The sequence below is a fragment of the Micropterus dolomieu genome, linkage group LG19 (genome assembly GCF_021292245.1).
Source record: "Micropterus dolomieu isolate WLL.071019.BEF.003 ecotype Adirondacks linkage group LG19, ASM2129224v1, whole genome shotgun sequence".
Classification (NCBI taxonomy): Eukaryota; Metazoa; Chordata; class Actinopteri; order Centrarchiformes; family Centrarchidae; genus Micropterus; species Micropterus dolomieu.
In genome coordinates, this window is record NC_060168.1 from 19,420,568 (window position 1) to 19,437,766 (window position 17,199).

The window sequence follows — 17,199 nt, forward strand, 5'->3', positions numbered from 1 at the left end:
CATATTTTGTTATGGTTAGTGGTGGAGTGTAACTAAAGTAAAATAATACCAGAGACATTTTAGCCAATAAGGACTTTAATGTACTGAACAGCTTTTTATTGGTATTATCAGAGTATATTACACTGTTCCTGATTGGATTTTTTTTTACAGAGTGGGATACGTTAAAGGGGACTAATAGAAAGATAAATATCGATATTTAAACAAGCTAAATTTGGTCTTTAAGCAGAAAACCAACGGTAGTGGAGAAAAAGTGTCGGGGAACTTTTTAGCGGATGCAACAGGGGTACTTCCGGTCCACATGTAAACGTCTGATTTACATGCAGACGAGTGACTGTAATTACCTGTCTACATTGAACCAGATACAGTTTACTCTGACTTTTCAGCGTCCCTAAACATGAAGCTGTTAACGCACAACATGTTGACGTCTCACGTGAAGGGAGTCACCAAAGGATACCCGCTGCTCATCAAGGTAAACTAGCATCAAAGCTAAAGCTAACTCTACTGACTTGCAGCATCATACAGTCCTGTGCTTTATGTGGGGAGCTAACCGATACGAAATATCTCTTGTTGCTTTGAACATGTTGTTTGTTTGGAAGAGATTATCTTACAACTAGCTAACTAACTAGATGTCAGCAAGCTAGCGGCAGGAAAGAAACCTATCTTGCTGTGCTATTGGCCACACAAAATATAATTTGAATTAATATCATGTAACGTTATATTTTGAAACTTCTGCGTTCAAACTCACACACTATTTGCTGCGTAGTGCAATATGTTTACACTCTTGCCATTTTGATTCGAGTTTCTGAATGAAGAATGTGACACACAAATGCGCTCAAAACGTCTCACAATGGAATGAGAAAACCTACGTACGCTACAGTTTTTACTAAACATCCTAAAAGACAATGCTTTGAATTTGATAGATGTGTAAATTACACGTGTGACACTTTACTCCACATATCCGTGATGAATAATATTGTCTCAAAAAAGTCACTTCACTGTAGGGCTGCAACTAACAGTATTTTCATTGTCGATTTATTTTATCTAGTAATCGATTAGTTGTTTGGTCTATAAAATGTCAGAAAATGGTGAAAAAGGGTCAATCACTGTTTCCTAAAGTCCAACATGTCATCCTCAAATGTCGTGTTTTGTCCACAACCCAGAGATATTCAGTTTACTGTCAGAGGAAGAAAAAAACAGAAAATATTCATATTTAAGAAGTTGAAATCAGAGAATTTTTACTTTTTTTTCTAAAATTACTCAGACTAGTCAAAATAGTTGGCCAATAATTAAATAGTAGACAACTAATCAATTAATTGTTGCTGCTGTAATTCACTGTAGATTAGGTGTCTTATGTCTATGGAAACAAGTGGCAGAGGTAGTGATTTTTGAACCCAGTCATAATGTGTTGGGAAGGACTTAGTGTAGGAATGTCCACACTAATAGACTGTGTTGTTTCCTCCTGCTATTTCTTTGTGCAGGCAACTGAGGTAAAGATGAATGAGGTGGAATTCAACCCTCAGTTTGTCAGCAGGATGATCCCCAAACTGGAGTGGAGCGCTCTGGTCCAGGCTGCAGAGGGGGTGAGTCAGACTGTACCAGAGTATGTCCAGACTGTCAGAAGATAGATTATAGGTAGTGCTGGGCAATGATTAAAATTTTTAATCGCAATTAATAGCATGATTTTCTGCGATTAACGTGATTAATCGCATTGTTATGCTCAAAATTTAATAATGAATTCTAAAGTAGTGTATTGCGCACTTTTAATTTAAATGTACTGCTATATACACAAAAATGCAATAACGTGGTTTGCAAACACTTTAAACAAATAAGGTGCTTTTTTACCAGCAGTTTTCCCTTTACACCATAGCAATAAAATATTTCTTGTAAATCTCAACTTAAACATTAATGTAATCAAATCAAATATAAAACCAAAGCTATTTATATAGCTTGTTAAAACAAATTAAGAGTCCAGTGTCACAATCTTAACATCATAACAGGCACCTTCTGAGCAACAGGTTAACATATTTTTTCTGAACAGGTATCAGCAGCAGAAACAGTCTATGTTCAGTAGCAAGTGTCCCTGTTTTAGTGAGGTGAAGTGGTCTCCTCATGCGCATGCCCACCAGCTGCCGAAGTTGAATTGTCTTGAACTTTTTGTACACGACGCGTAGTACAAATCATTGCAAGAGAGACAGAGACATGTATGAAAACTTATAATCTGTTAGATATCTGCCAATATACTTAAGGATATTCTTTAGATTTGGAACAATGCATCGATTTGAACTTTGGAAAGAACTCTCCTGTGGCTATCATATCTACAAATTACAATAAAGAGTTTGGGGTTTATTTAGGGATGCACTGAATGTTCGGCCAATAGCAAAGACTTGCAAAATTATATTTAAATTGACCAACATTATATGTGTAATTCAGGGCTCAATTCTAACAGGATAAAAAGATAAGTTGTCTCTTGCCATTGACTACCGTACATTATTTTCCTGAAATAGGGTCCCGTGGGCCGGAAGCAGAAGCGAGTGACTTAGGCTCTCTATAATAAGTTTGTAGACTGTAGCTAACAGTGGATCAGTGTTGGGTTTTTTTGTGTGTCACACTTAAATTGGTCCCTGCTGTAACAAGGTATCTAAAATCGTGTAACACACGGATTAGGGGCGTTCATTCGTTGTTGTTTATGTTCATTTCAGGTTTCTTGTGTTTGATTGGCGTAGATATATAAGGGGGTGGGCTTGACTGGGACCAGTCAAGGCAAGGAGAGGATCTTTGTTCCCCAAAACATAGAAACCAAGACTGTGTAAATGATTATGCATCCCTTTGCTCTGGGCCATTGTTAGTGACTGTCCTACTGAACCTCTGGTCCAGCTGATTTGTGTTGCAGTACTTCTGTGTTTATTCTCTTTTATTAATAAATTCTTCAAAGACAACGGTTTGTTGTAAATCAATTATTCGCTCAATCCCTCGCCAGGAATACCACAATTTTCCACAACAGTTACAGATGGTTAACAAAATGTACTACTAGGAATTTACCTCCCAGTATGCAGTAGAGTTGATATTTGAGGAATTTAAAATCTGATATCCCGATATAAATCGCAGAATATTCTTTTTTTTTTTTCTCATTCTTTTCAGAAACACATAAACAAAGATCATCCCTAACATTTGTTATGTGTCGTTATGAGACCTCACAGTTTAAAAATAAACTTTTTTTATTGTTATAAATACTACTCCGGTGGACAGACTATGTAATGACAACACTTTGCACATGACTGAAGGTTCCGTCTCTCCGTTTCTTTTTTTAATTGTCATTTATCGGCAGATATAAACACTAATACCAATTTAACTGCAATTACCTCATATCGATTTATTGGTCGGGCTCTAGTGCTGGTTATTGTGTCAGCGTTTTGTTTTGTTTTGTGTCCCAGTAACGTCCACTGCCCAGTTTGAACACTTGTTATTGTCTCTCTTCCTTCTATAGCTGGGTCATCGACAAGACCTGCCGGGTGAGCTGGTGCCAGAATACGAGAAAGACGAAGAGTTCCTGAAGAAAGTGCACAGAGTGCTATTAGAGGTAAGGAGCTCACAGTCATTCCTGTTAGCACTGGTGGGTGTTTTGTTTTTACTCTAATGGTATCTATTACTACAGTATGTAGTTGTATTTCTGTTAATAACATGCCGATTGCTTTCTCAATTAATTGATTAATCTTTTGGTCTTTATAATAGCGAAAAATGCCCATCACATTTTCACAGAGGCTTTGGTGTTGTTGTGACCAACAGCCCAAAACCCAAAGATATTTAGTTTACAATCATATAAAACAGGGAAAACAGAATATATTCATATTGGAGAAGCTGAAAACAGAGAATGTTTTGAATGACTTAAAACATTTAATGATTATCCAAATAATTGTCTATCGATCGACTAACTAATTAATAACGTTAGACTAATCATTCTAGTTCTTTTCTTTGTGGTTACAAAGATCTTGTTTTGGGGGAAAAAATATATTGTTGTTTTTGCTCTTTAATTTGTTATTTTCTTTCAAACCAACAGGTTGTCACAAGCCTGCAGCCATTTTTAACACTTAGGAAAGACTGCCTTGGTTTGCAGAATTCATTCTCTTACAGTAACATGGAAAGATACAATGTGACATCCTGTTTCTATTACAGTAAACAGCAATTAGCAACAACACTTTCATGTGGTAGTTTCCTGCACAGTGTCTTGTTTTTCATAACTGCACCGTGTCCATTCAGTTTTTTGACTGAAAAAATTAGAGTTTTTATCAATGAGATCGACATAGTGACTGTTTCTGGTTAAACAAAAAGGATCTTACTCTTGTCTCTGTACGGATCCTTTCCAAAATGTTGTATAATAACAATCTGAGCCTGTCAGTGACAAAAACATGTACTTTAGTGGATGTATACTTTGACAGGGCGCAATTACCCCCAAGGATTACGTCGCAGCCCTGTTTTGTTGCTGCCGACTGCAGCAACAAACCTGGACCGAATGTCCAGGGGTTAAGAACCACTGGTCTAAAACATTGTATGCTTTAGCATTAAGATGGAGGCCAAACCATACAAACCAGCACCCAAATCAAAAGTATGGCAGCAGTGGTGGCCATATACTTTTGGCCATGTAGTGTGCTCTGCTTTATGATGACATCTAGTAGTGGCCCCATACCTCCAGTAAGGCTGAACGGTTTTGACAAAATAAGTGTAATTATTTTGACCGATATTGCAATTGCGATACGATTTGTGAAACAAGGGGGGTGATCATTTTTACATCATTAATCTCATTTTCATTGAAAAATATATTAAAATGAATTATGATTTCTGCAGGGATCTATACCAAACAAAAGGAGTTTTCATAAGTCTTTAGAATATGATGCATAGGCCAGCACATCTCTGCAGCACAACAATATTTAATTTGAAAAGATTTTGACACTCACATCACCAACAAATATTAAAAATTGAAAATTGCAGCTGGCCGTGTTGCGATTTCGATTAATTATTCAGCCCTAACCCCCAGTCTGCTCTGGGTTGTGTTGCAGGTGGAGGTGATAGAGGGCTCTCTGCAGTGCCCTGAATCAGGACGAGAGTTCCCGATCTCCAGAGGAATCCCCAACATGCTGCTGAGCGAAGATGAGGTGTAGATGGCACCAGTGTTTCTCATACACAACCTCACCCCCAAATTGTCACTCAGATGGGACTGTGGGTATTCAGAGAGAAGAGAGGCTGGACTGGTTTAAGTGTATGCCATGAGAAAATAGGCCATGCTGTTTGGTTGTCTGTAGTTATGACATTAAATGGCCGATGCTGCCAGTGGTGGAAAAAAGATTTGAAGAATAACAGATGGAAGTGTTCCCCGAGAGTAACCCCCTGTGGTTTTATCTGTATTTATTTTTGTAACTTTTTGGGCTCTTTCTTTTTTCAATAAAGCGGTCCTGATTTCCATGACGACCCAAAATTGTTTTAGGTTTTTGTGGAAAATATAGGATTCACTTATATTACAGACATGAGGCTCCATGAATGAAAGGCAGGCTCTGAACCCCATCTCGCCCTCTGTCAGGGTTTAAGAAAGTGCTGAGGGCCAGATGACGTGGCAGTGGCTTGTCTATATTTGGCTTTGAGGAAAAGAGGCAAAAAAAGCAGGCAGGCTAGAATTTGTTTTTGAGGAAGTCTCTATTTTTCTTTTATGCCATACATTAAAGCGTGCACACACACACACACACACACAAAAAAAACACCCCACCTGGGCGGGCTGCTCTGATCTGATGCCCCGCAGTGTGTCTGATCTTTTCAAGACTGCTCAAAGAGATAGAGAGCTGAGGTCCACATAGACAAATGAAGTGTACTTTTAATAGTTTGTGGCTGTTGAAAATGGTACAGCACCAGTCAAGTTGGAACAGGAGACTGTTCACAGGCGGTGTTATCATTTTTAGAAACCTTGCCAGGATGGATGATGAAGGAGAGGGGGGGGTGCCCTGACCAGAAGCCTCAAGGCAGCCTAAGTCTCTCCTACCTTTCCCTTCTACTTACAGCAATTACAGGCCTGCACCCGCAACTATAATAACGGTATAATGGGATGGCAGCAGAGCAGCAATAAAAGCCACCCCTGACAGATTAACAGTCCTCTCCAAGTTCTGAGCTGTAATTAACAATGAGACCGAAGAGGAACAGAGGGGAAAGAAAGGGCCTAGATTGGAAACTAGGAAAAGATAAAGATAAAAAGGGATGGGCTGTGGATGATTTATTGAAATTAGGATAAGCTGAGTTCGACATTTTGGGAAATTGCTTCTTGGCTTTTTGGTTGTCATGTAAATGTCAAGCTAAAGTTGACCGTTTGTTAGCTTAGCAGAAACACTGGAAACAGCTAGCCATGGCTCTGTCCAAAGGTAACAAAATCCACCTACCAGCACCAACAAAGCCCGATAATTAACATGTCATATCTTATTTGTTTAATCAGCGTAAAAACGACAATTCTATGCTTCATGGAGAGATATGTGCCGGACTATTTCTTGGCTGGAACCACTAACTTCCTGGTGCCTGGAGTTAACTCTTACTTCTTTCCTAATATATTTAACCCATTGATGCCATACACTCACATAGCTCTTACTAGTATTTATTGCTGCTCTTACTTAGATCTCTTACTATGATGCTTGATGCTTTATTGATGCTTGTATGTTGTCCCTCATATGTGAGACACTTTGGAGAATAGTGTCTGCCAAAGTAAATGTAAATGTCTCAACTGGTGTCAGGCAACAGCATAACTCCTCTTTACAAACTAGATTTAAAATGTTAATTGGTGAGCTTTAGAGGTGGATTTAGTTACCTTTGGACAGGGCAATGCTAGCAGTTTCCCCCTGTTCCCAGTGTTTATGCTAAGCTTCGCTAATTGACTGCTGGCTCTAAGATAGCTTCATATTTACTGTGATAGGGATAAATTATCAATCTTCTCATCTAATTCTCAATAAGAAAGTAATTAAGCATATTTTTCAAAATGTCCCAACTATTCCTTTATGCCTGATATGTCCACAGGGGATGTTTACCTGCAGAGAGAAGGTGGAGCAAGCATTTTTGTGGAGAGAAGAAATTGCTGTGTGTGTGTGTGTGTGCGCGCGCGCGTTCGCCCGCCCGCCTACTCTGGTTGGAGGAAGATGGCTCTTGCCTACATAATCACACACTCCCTTGACTTTGGTGGCAACCCGCCCCACCACCACCACCACCTCTCACATCCAGTCCCTCCCTCCTCCACCTCTTTCTGTCTGGGGCTCTGTGCATTTCTCACAGAGGATCTGCAGAATAATGGAGTCACATCATGCAGCAGATTTAAGTGTTTTCAGCAGAGCTTTCAGCCCAGCAGACATCAGGCTGGAGCTCATTTAAACCGGGGATCTGTAATTTACTGTACAGTTTCCTGTTTTTTTTAATTCACAGCACAAGGACTTCTTTCATATATTCTTCTGCGTCATGTCTTTTTATGTCGTCTGACTTTTTCCGTGTTTTGATGTTTATATGAGGGGGATTAACAGACCCACCACGGTTTTCCGACATAAATCAACAGGTCCTACGTTTTAGTGCAGGCTGCGCTCTGTTTACCTATAACAGGGAATGGGAGGATCTCAGTGAGGTTTTTTTAAACCGTAACTAGATTTTCTGAAAGCGGGTATGGACCATTTTTTTACTCCACAGATGGGTCTTTCGGAGGTTAAAGCACGGGACCCACGCCGCTTCCGATGAAGTGAGCAGCTCAGGTTTTTGTTCGGAGGATTTGCGACATGGGCTGAGCTCCTAGGATGAGTAGCTTATTTCTCTCCTGAAAGCTGTTGAATTATCCGAGGATGGGCAGACGGAAAACGGAGACGGATAAAACCCCAACTTCTCGGTTATAGGCTACCGTTAAATATCCTCACCTTTGCACGCGAAAACCGCGCACTCACCGGCACAGTGCAACCCCGGAGCTTTTGAGCGCGACGGATTAGAGTCGAGGCGTCTGCCAAATTTCAAATCACTAAATTTGAGGTTTTTACAGTGGAGTTTGGTTGTAGTGTGATATCACTTAGCGAACAGAAGCAGCTTTTCTAGTACTACTACTGATCTGCTTTTTGTCTATAAAAAATAGTTCCTTTAGGATTTAGTACCTTCATTTTAGAATAAATGACAATGCGTCTTTGTGCGTCTGGTGTTAAAATATGCAGGCGCATGTATGAACATTGTTATATAATTACCATAGCAGAATAAATGTAAAGTCAGCAGATGTGGTTTTCTTTTTCCACAGAAAGTGGTTTTGACCAAAATAACTTGTAGAACTGGATCCTGGATGTTTTTGTCGTTTATGTTATTCGAGGTTTTGGAGACTCTGGTGCTAAATTTTAAACCACTTTACGCACATATTTCTTCATGCTTTGAGACCTCGCTTTAGTTGCAGTAACTTGCACCACAGTGACTATTATTGTTTTGGCCGTTCAGAGAGTCTCTCTGTCCCCCCGTGTCCTCACCGGACAATGTGGCTCCCCCGCCTCGCGCTGCTGCTGCTGCTGCTCCGCTTCTCCGGTGTGTTGCTGGTGGAGGGGTTCAACACGTGCCAGTCCATCAACCTGGACAAGCAGAAGTCCCGGCGCATCGAGGCGGTCCGCGGACAGATCCTCAGCAAGCTTCGCATCCGCAGCCCGCCGGACGAGGACGAGGACCCGCCTTCTGGCTCTGTGCCCCCGGAGGTCGTGCTGCTCTACAACAGTACGCGGGAGCTGCTGAAGGAGCGCGCGCGACTGGCCGAGTCCGCGTGCGAGCGCGAGAGCAGCGAGGAGGACTATTATGCCAAAGAGGTGCAGAGGATTGACATGCTGCCCCCCCGCAGTGATACAAGTGAGTCCATGATGTGTGACAGGGATTCTCTGTGTGGTCCGTGGTCACTGAAGGGGGGCCAGAGGGGTCCAAGAAGATCCTACTAGAAATGATCCAAATTAAATAATATATACAATGGTTCCCAACCTTTTTCACTTGTGACTCCTTTAAATGAGTCACTTATTCCACATTCAAATCAGACTTGGTAAAAGTATCAATATGTAAAACAAGTAGAAAGTATTTTACAAGTACAAGTCCTGCATTCAAAATGTAACAAAATAATAGTACAGGAGTATTAGGAGAAGAAATAAACAGAACTAGTAGTGAGTGAAAATTGTTTTGTCTGCAATGGTTCTAATATCTGGAGCTGTCCGATACCATAAATGGAGTAAAAGGTACAATATTTCCATCTAAAATAGAGAAGAGTAAAGGTAAAGTACCAGTGCCTAAATTTCACTTAATTACAGTATTTGCACAGATAAATACATATACTGAAATATTGCTCATTGCCTTTTTAATCAAGGACACTTCTGGGAGTTACTGTTGCCCGTAAAATGGAAGCAATAGGAAAATGAGGAAGCCACTGTAGATGTACCCTTGAGCAAGGTGCTCGATTCTCTGATGTCTTCAGAGCATCTTTACAGTGACAAACTGCCGGCTGTGGTTGGTCGCAGGCAGCTCTCACACAAAGAAACAAAACTAGATCTAGATGGACCTTATTTTAAAGATTTTAAGTTTAATAGTGCTGAATGGTATATAATTACACAACTGTCTAGTTGGGAGGTGATGTTTCATACAGGAAAACCCATGAACAATTACACATATATTAAACATAGGACCAGACACATTTACTCACTATACCCAAGCCTATAATTTAGTTTCAAGACACTCATCAGCAGTAATTATGTCCGAGACAATGCATCACAGCGCTGTTTTAACCAATAGTATAAATACAACATTGTGAAAGAAGGCATGAGATGTTGTTGGATCATTAGTCATCCTTTACGCTCTGTTTTTTCATCCAGATGCGGTTCAGCCAGTAGTTCCCGACCTCCACTACAGAGTCGTCCACTTCGACGTCAGCGGAGTGGACCTGACGAACAGCACCCTGGTCAAGGCTGAGTTCAGGATCTTCAGAGCTCCTAACCCGCAGGCCCGGGCCTCCGAGCAGAGAGTGGAGATCTATCAGGTACGCAGCCGTACGACATGGAGGGATGCAGCTCAAAGCAAAAGCACAATCACAAAACACAATGCATCTTTTTATCACTTTGACGGCAGCTGAAGCAACAGCATGTAATTAGTTATAACAGTGAGAGACAATGGCATTGCTGGGTCTTTTTAAGCCTTAACATCCAATTAAAACCCTTTTTCCCAGACAATTAGAGACACTCAATCCATGTGCCTTTCAAGTCACTTCAGGCTCCTTTTGTCGCCTTCTATTATAAAAGAAGCCAACAAAAGAGAAATATTGTTTATGATGTATAAGGTGTTTCCAAGAAGACCATTTAAATCTGTATTTTGTGTAGATTTCTCCCTTCAGGATTTTGGGCATCAGGCCAATAAGACTATTATGACACTAAATCTTCCCCAGTCCCCGTGACCCTGTACGCAGGATAAGCGGTTGACGATGGATGGAGGGATGGAGGGATCTTCCCCAGTTAAGTTAAATTTATATTTTGGCTTGAGGGAGATCTTTTACACCTCTTACAGAAAAATGTCAGCCCCAGGAAAGTGAGTTAACATGATTTACCCGCCTGATGAAAGGTTTGCAGATTATTATTTTTTGTTATGACACACAGTTGTTATGCTCCATGCCGTTCATGAGTGATATAAAAATGAAGGCAATGAACTCGCTACCCCCCTTTATCATAGTGGAAACTGTCCTGACAGACTGTGCTAAAATTTGGCTTGTCTCTATGTGTGTGTGTCAGCTGCTGAGGCCAGATGAAGAGAGCACCTCCACCCAACGTTATATTGACTCCCGCACCGTTCAGCCAAAGGCGAAGGGAGCCTGGATCTCGGTTGAGGTCACCGAAACCATCAAGGACTGGGTGTCAGATCCAGGTCAGCTTCAGCACCAGCAAAGCCATTTTACAGTGTTTATGAAGATCATCTTAATAAGTTATTAATTTATCTTAATGAATGTCCTTCTGTGTCTCCCACTGTTCAGAGAATAATCTTGGCCTGAAGTTGGGCGTCCACTGTCCCTGCTGCACCTTCGTCCCATCCACCAACAACATTGTTCCCAACAAAAGTGAGGAGCTGGAGGCTCTCTTTGCAGGTTTGTTGTAGTTCTTGTTGCTTTCACAGCTTATCACGCTTTGCCAGGTTTTGGTTCTTGCATATGTGCGTGCAGATTGGACGACTAGAGCAGCTTTCTAAGGCTCAGATTAACCCCTCTGTGACAATGAACCTTAAAGGTGCAGTATGTAAGAATTGAGGCTAGTCGCCACCTGTCAAATTCATACTCAGCGTATCACATATAAGGTCATAGCTGCCGCATACTGTCATTAGCCAGTTAACTCAATTAGATGTGCAGCTAACTTAGCAGACAGGGAATACAGTACTGAGGGGATTAAACAGCTCCAACCAGGACTTTAACTCCAGGGTCGATGGAGTCAGAGACGTGGCAGATTCAGGCAGGGACAGGTTGGTCATCAGACAGCGTGTAGAGCAAAAATATTATAGCGTCTCACTCAGCAAAATAAGGGTTTATCTTGACCAAACCAGAGATGGTGATTGTTGAAACAGTGGAAAGTCTAACCGAGACTGTTTTGGTGAGTTTTGTTTTCCCCCGAGTTTGAGTGAAGTGTGTTTTATGATGAGTTAACAGGGCAATTAATTCGTAAAAGAGAGAGACTGGAATTCAGAAGGTGTTGGGTTGTATTTGTCTGTTTAATGAGGAAAATAGGTGTTAGAATATTTCCTTTCTTGACATTTTGTTTATTAGACTAAAAAAAGCTAAGAGAGCTTGTGTACTTAGTGAACTAGCTGCACACATCTCCCAGCTGAAACTACAGAGGGCCTGAGCTGTACTATCGAACTGTATTACAACACAGGATGGGCTGGAAATAGCTGGTTAGCATGCTAACTTCAGTAAACAATGTATAGAACTCAACACAATGCCAGAACTGTTACTTTTTTACTTTCTGTTGATGTTAGTTGCTTAACTAACTAAAATGACCATATCTTACACATTGCCCCTTTAAGCTGTATTTATATTTTGACTGAGAAGACATTTTCACACCTCTTACAGAAAAAATTGGATTTTTACCTGCTGCTGCAGACTAACTGTTTCATGTCCTGGATAGAGACGTTCAGGGATTTTAGATTCAGCCTGATTATGAGGGTTTTAAGCTTTACTAAGTCTGCAGTGAGTTTCTGTAGATGTTGGTTGTTTGTGGATGAACATTAGTTGCATTGTATCTTCATGTGAAAATTAGCTGTTGAGCTAACACATATACAATACATAAACAAACGTGACACCCAGTGTGCCAAAGACTTGATGAAAAACATTAAGTTAAACTTATCCTCCGTTTTATCCCAGTGGCCACAGAGATGACAAATCTGAGAGGTTGGTTGTAAATGGCTTAGTGGGGGCATTAAAAGCACTTGAAGGAGATTTATCAGCACGGCAATAATCCTGCAGGTTACAAAATGTGAACAGAAAGTGGAGACTCCTCTGTGAGGCGCCTCCAAAATGATTCATGAATCATTTAAAAACTATCATGCAGGAATAATGAAGAAACTGTTCTTCATCACACTGTGAATCTATTGAATGTCAGACTGTCTGCGTTGCTTCATTTAGGCCCCAATTCACAGCACTTCTCTCCGGATTTACACTCAGCCTAGCCAAGTCACTTTTTTTACTGCTTGGAAAAAATATCAACTTTTGATACTGAAGTTAGACAAGCAGGGGCTTGTTTTGAGCTCTTGTGCTTATACAGGCCACAAAGACCCAGAATGTCTTTGCTAGTCTAAGAAACAACTGTATCATGTATTTATTTCTGTCTATGTACTGGATTGATCAGCAACAATCATAAATTGCAAAAAAAAGAAAAACTATCCGACTGCCTTCTCACATTGCCATATTAGAGGAAATTCATGAACAGAAACAGTCAATGTGTGGTTATAACAGTAGGTGAACTACCACATTTTTGTGGCAAACTGAACTCAAAGGCAGTAACTCAGTAGTTCCCAACCTAATTGGCTTGTGACCCTTTAAAACAAAGCAATATCTATTTACAAACCCTTGTCACAGATCATGAGTTGTGAGCATTTCAACTTATGAGATTGTTTCATTTGAATATTTGAAGAGGTAAAACTACCCAATCTTTTACACTTAAACAAAAAGCATTAGAGAAGTGTCCAAAAAAAGAAACATTATTTATGTTGCAGTGTAAATTTTCTTTTTGGTGTTAAGTCTTGTGTGACCGCTCAGGTTTATCCTGCGACCTCTTGGGTGTTTCGACTCCCAGATCAAGAACCACTGCATTAACCACTGCACGACTTTCCATACCGTAGGTGTGGATGATGAGAAGCTTCGTCAGATAAGAAAGCCCGGTCCGGTTAAAGGCCAGGCAGATTACAGCACCAAGACGCCACACCTCATCCTCACCGTGCTGCCCAGTGACAGAGTGGACAACCCGGCCAAGAAGAACCGTAAGAAGAGGGCGGCCGCCACAGACACCACAACCTGCTCCCGGTAGGCCGCCAACCAGCCACATGTGTGTGCCGTTATGTGTGACTGACTGACAGCACTGACATTCTTCCAGGACTTTTAGTTTTATGATTCTGAAATCTAGTTGTGGTGGGCGGTGGATTTCAGTTTATTTTCCTCCTGACCCAAAACTCACTTTGCAGACTATTGTGTGGCAAAACTAACAATATTGACCCTGTGTTTAGACTGCAAGCCAACAGGCGTGCAGCGTTTTATTTAGACTACCTCACGCTGCAGGGGAAAACTCTGGCAGCCTTGCATAGTCATTACCTTGTGATGGCTGGTTCTTCAATGGTGACCCGTTGTCATTTTCCCATGACCCAGCTTTGGGCCCTTGTCCCAGACCTTAAGAAGCAGTATGTGAGTTGAAATATTTCTCTGTGTATGATGTGTCTCAGCGGCTCAGACCAGGGCTGCTGCCTGCGCTCGCTCTACATAGACTTCAGGCGCGACCTCAACTGGAAGTGGATCCATGAGCCCAAGGGTTACAAAGCCAACTTCTGTGCCGGCAACTGTCCTTACATCTGGAGTGCCAACAACCACTATAACATGGTGAGTTAGTCAGGGTCATCTACTTCTGTAAGATGAAGTATGAGTCTCAATGGTCTGTAGCACAAAGTATTGAAAACTGTGAAGCGCCAAATGCTTGGTCCAGTTTAATTATTCTTTGATCAGACAGCCCTGATGCAAATCACAATTTTGTCACTATTTTAATAAATATATATGCTCATGTTTAATCAATTATCAACATTTGAGAAGTTTTGCTTTTGCATAAAAAAGGGGATGGGGGGGTGTTACGTAAGGTATCTAATAAAGTATTGTTTTGGTCTTGTTACCAAATCTCAAATATTGTATTAACATTAGTATGAAAATTTCCCAGCCCTAGGTGTCAGATTTCTCAAAGAGAGACAAATTATATAACTATAAATCATCTGTGATTGATCAGTTATAACAGTTGCTCGAGTCAAAAAACTTCTGAAATGTAAGTAACTCCTCTCAAGTCTTTGTAGTAAAACACTCAACTTTCAGCCTGAATTCAATGTACAGAAACAGCTCATTTGACCTTAAATGAGCTGAAAGTGTTTGTGGCGGCTAAACACCATAGTTAGCTAGGATTGGTTAACCCCAGCGTCATAAATGGGCCGTCACCTCGCAGTAGGCTGGTACTGAACATATAGTCTTGGCCTGAAGCCATGCTGACTCCTACTGGACTTCTGATCCACCCTTTTCTTCCTGCATATCCTTTATTGTGATATTTGCAGCAATGAGAAATTTTTGTTGTACATGTTCAAGTATTTGACAGAGAAATGAGGAAACACGTTATATTTAAAAGCCCCTGAAAACTTTTCAGTATTTCTATACAAGATTAAATATGTATGACTTATTACACAGAAATCAAAGTTAGTTTCTCTTCTTAATCTGCTTCATTAGGGTTGTGCAGGTGTAGTTTGATGAGACATTTTAGTAAATAAGGTAAATAATACTCCTTTATGTCTTCAGATCCTGCCTCTGTACAACAAGCTGAACCCTGAGGCCTCCGCCTCGCCCTGCTGTGTTCCTCAGGACCTGGAGCCCCTCACCATTATGTACTTCATAGGCCGCACGCCACGCGTTGAGCAACTCTCCAACATGGTCGTCAAATCCTGCAAGTGCCGCTGAGTTCACAGGAAGAGGTGAGGGAGGCAAAGAGGAGAATGATGACAGGACCTACACACTGCTTCGTTCAGGGGGAAAATACAGATGAGAGGACAGATGAAACGGTTGTTCATTAACCTTCACCTTCAGCAGACTTTTGAGACGTTATATTTTTACGCTTCCTGACTCATATCAGGATTTTGCTCTTTACAGTCATGAAATGTTTCTCTCTCTGGAACTTTCCGTTCGATATAGGACACTGTAAATATGACATAGCTGTATTAAACCTGTACTTGGAAATTAAAGGGGGTGTTGTGTGATTTGGTCTGCATAAAAGGGTGAAACGGAGCGCAGGGAGCTAGACGTGTGCGTGTTTGCTTTGGGTTTGAAGGTGTTGATAGGAAGGAGGCGGAGTGGAAAGGTTTGCAGACTGAGATCTTTAAGGCGAGGGAGGCAGGGAACAGATAGAAAAGAGAGAGAGGAGCTGTGTCCAGCCAGAGGCCCTGCCAGCTCTCTGCGGTCCTGGGCTGAAATGTGCCCGGCGTAAACAGGATGTGAAAGATTTCCAGACATCGACCCGACCACTCACGGAACGCTAGATTTAAATGCTCCCCTCATCTCCTCTGTGTCTCTCTCTCTCTCTCTGTTGCTCGAGGTTCTGGGATTTGTGGTGGGAGGAGAGAGAGAGAGAGAGAAAAGAGTGGCTTTGAAAATGAGACGTGGGATGATAGGGCTGTATTTGGAACGGCTACAAGTTTGGAAGGTGGTATTTTGTAGCCTTAGCAAATTTGTAACTATTTGGGTCTGGCTCAAACATTCAGTAATCATCATTTTCTGAATGAGCATTTATTGTAAAAAGCTGTTGACTCACTGCTATTCCTACGCTGTGATTATATTTTCTCATACCTATGTTTCGCTCGCTCGCTCGCTCGCGCGCGCGCGCGCACACACACACACACACACACACACACACACACACACACACACACACACACACACACACACACACACACACACACACACACAGCCTCTCTTCACCCAAGTATCCACATTGACCACTTTTGATAGAATGTCTAAATGCTGAAAATAAAAAACATCCCCAGGGCTCATTTTAAATATAGGCTCCCTGGTATGCCAGTGGTTTGTGTGTGTGTGTGTGCGTGCGTGTGTGTGGCTGGTGAGGTCATGCGTCATAGCACAGAACTTATTCCCTGGTTTTTATTGTGAATTTTATTGTGATTGTGACAGGTGGGTGTTCAACATCCGGTCATAGATGTCTGAACAGAGCCAGTGGTTTTCATGCTTTTACTGAAGTTATAGCCGCAGGAAATACTTGTTTCTGATTGGCTGGTAGGCGCTAGTTAAAATAACATTGTATACAGTTGTGGACTTTGAGGAGGCCTCTGGTCTCCCTTCTGTACTCAACAATAGCCTTATTGTTGCTGGACATAGAAACGCAGGAATTTTACGTCAGGGCCACCAGTTTCAATTGTTTCATCTTTGTTTCTAAAGGAATTTATGTTTTATCTTTCAATATTTGAATCACTGAAAAAGAAAGAGATCTGTAATCAGACTTTGGTTGCTCAGATCAATAAAAAAATGAAAATATGCTTTATACGATACGGACTCTTTCTGTACAAGCATTCCAATGAAAACTGTAATAAATAAAACACAATAAAAAAGTCCATTCACACATTTCAACTCTTAAAATAATAATAGATTAAAGAAAAGAAAACATGGCTGTATAAGATCTGGAGCAGCTGAGGTAGGGACCTTGTCCATTCTTGTGAAGGTTGTTCTGTGGCGCATGAAGCCAAAAAAGCCACTTCCCATAAAGAAATGACCTGGATGAATAAGTAGTATGGGACCTACTACATGATACACCCTTGAAACGGTCAGTTTGGTTAGGTTTAGGCTCCAAAATGACTTGGTTAGGTTTAAGAAATGATCATGGTTTGAATTAAAATAATTACATTAATCCAGGAAGTTATCCCAGTTGT

The 17,199-nt window shown here is 41.1% G+C and overlaps 2 protein-coding genes across 2 annotated transcripts; both read left to right on the forward strand.

Moving 5' to 3' along the window:
• Nucleotides 1-265: 265 nt before the first annotated feature.
• trmt112 (tRNA methyltransferase activator subunit 11-2) lies at nucleotides 266-5,467 on the forward strand. The gene is made up of 4 exons (XM_046030815.1): nucleotides 266-469; nucleotides 1,479-1,580; nucleotides 3,485-3,577; nucleotides 5,052-5,467. The coding sequence occupies exons 1-4, from the start codon at nucleotides 395-397 to the stop codon at nucleotides 5,151-5,153; spliced, it is 372 nt and encodes a 123-aa protein (XP_045886771.1). The 5' UTR covers nucleotides 266-394; the 3' UTR covers nucleotides 5,154-5,467.
• Nucleotides 5,468-7,279: 1,812 nt separating this feature from the next.
• tgfb5 (transforming growth factor, beta 5) lies at nucleotides 7,280-15,504 on the forward strand. Its single transcript, XM_046031125.1, has 7 exons — nucleotides 7,280-8,865; nucleotides 9,870-10,033; nucleotides 10,776-10,908; nucleotides 11,015-11,125; nucleotides 13,369-13,549; nucleotides 13,963-14,116; nucleotides 15,065-15,504. Exons 1-7 carry the CDS (start codon nucleotides 8,505-8,507, stop codon nucleotides 15,221-15,223), a joined length of 1,263 nt encoding a protein of 420 aa, XP_045887081.1. The 5' UTR covers nucleotides 7,280-8,504; the 3' UTR covers nucleotides 15,224-15,504.
• Nucleotides 15,505-17,199: the final 1,695 nt, after the last annotated feature.

Coding starts and splice junctions, on each gene's coding strand:
- trmt112 (XM_046030815.1), top strand. CDS start 395: ATGAAGCTGTTAACGCACAACATGTTGACGTCTCACGTGAAGGGAGTC. Junction 1,581..3,484: donor TGGTCCAGGCTGCAGAGGGG/GTGAGTCAGACT, acceptor TTCCTTCTATAG/CTGGGTCATCGACAAGACCT. Junction 3,578..5,051: donor TGCACAGAGTGCTATTAGAG/GTAAGGAGCTCA, acceptor GTTGTGTTGCAG/GTGGAGGTGATAGAGGGCTC.
- tgfb5 (XM_046031125.1), top strand. CDS start 8,505: ATGTGGCTCCCCCGCCTCGCGCTGCTGCTGCTGCTGCTCCGCTTCTCC. Junction 13,550..13,962: donor GACACCACAACCTGCTCCCG/GTAGGCCGCCAA, acceptor GATGTGTCTCAG/CGGCTCAGACCAGGGCTGCT. Junction 14,117..15,064: donor CCAACAACCACTATAACATG/GTGAGTTAGTCA, acceptor TTATGTCTTCAG/ATCCTGCCTCTGTACAACAA.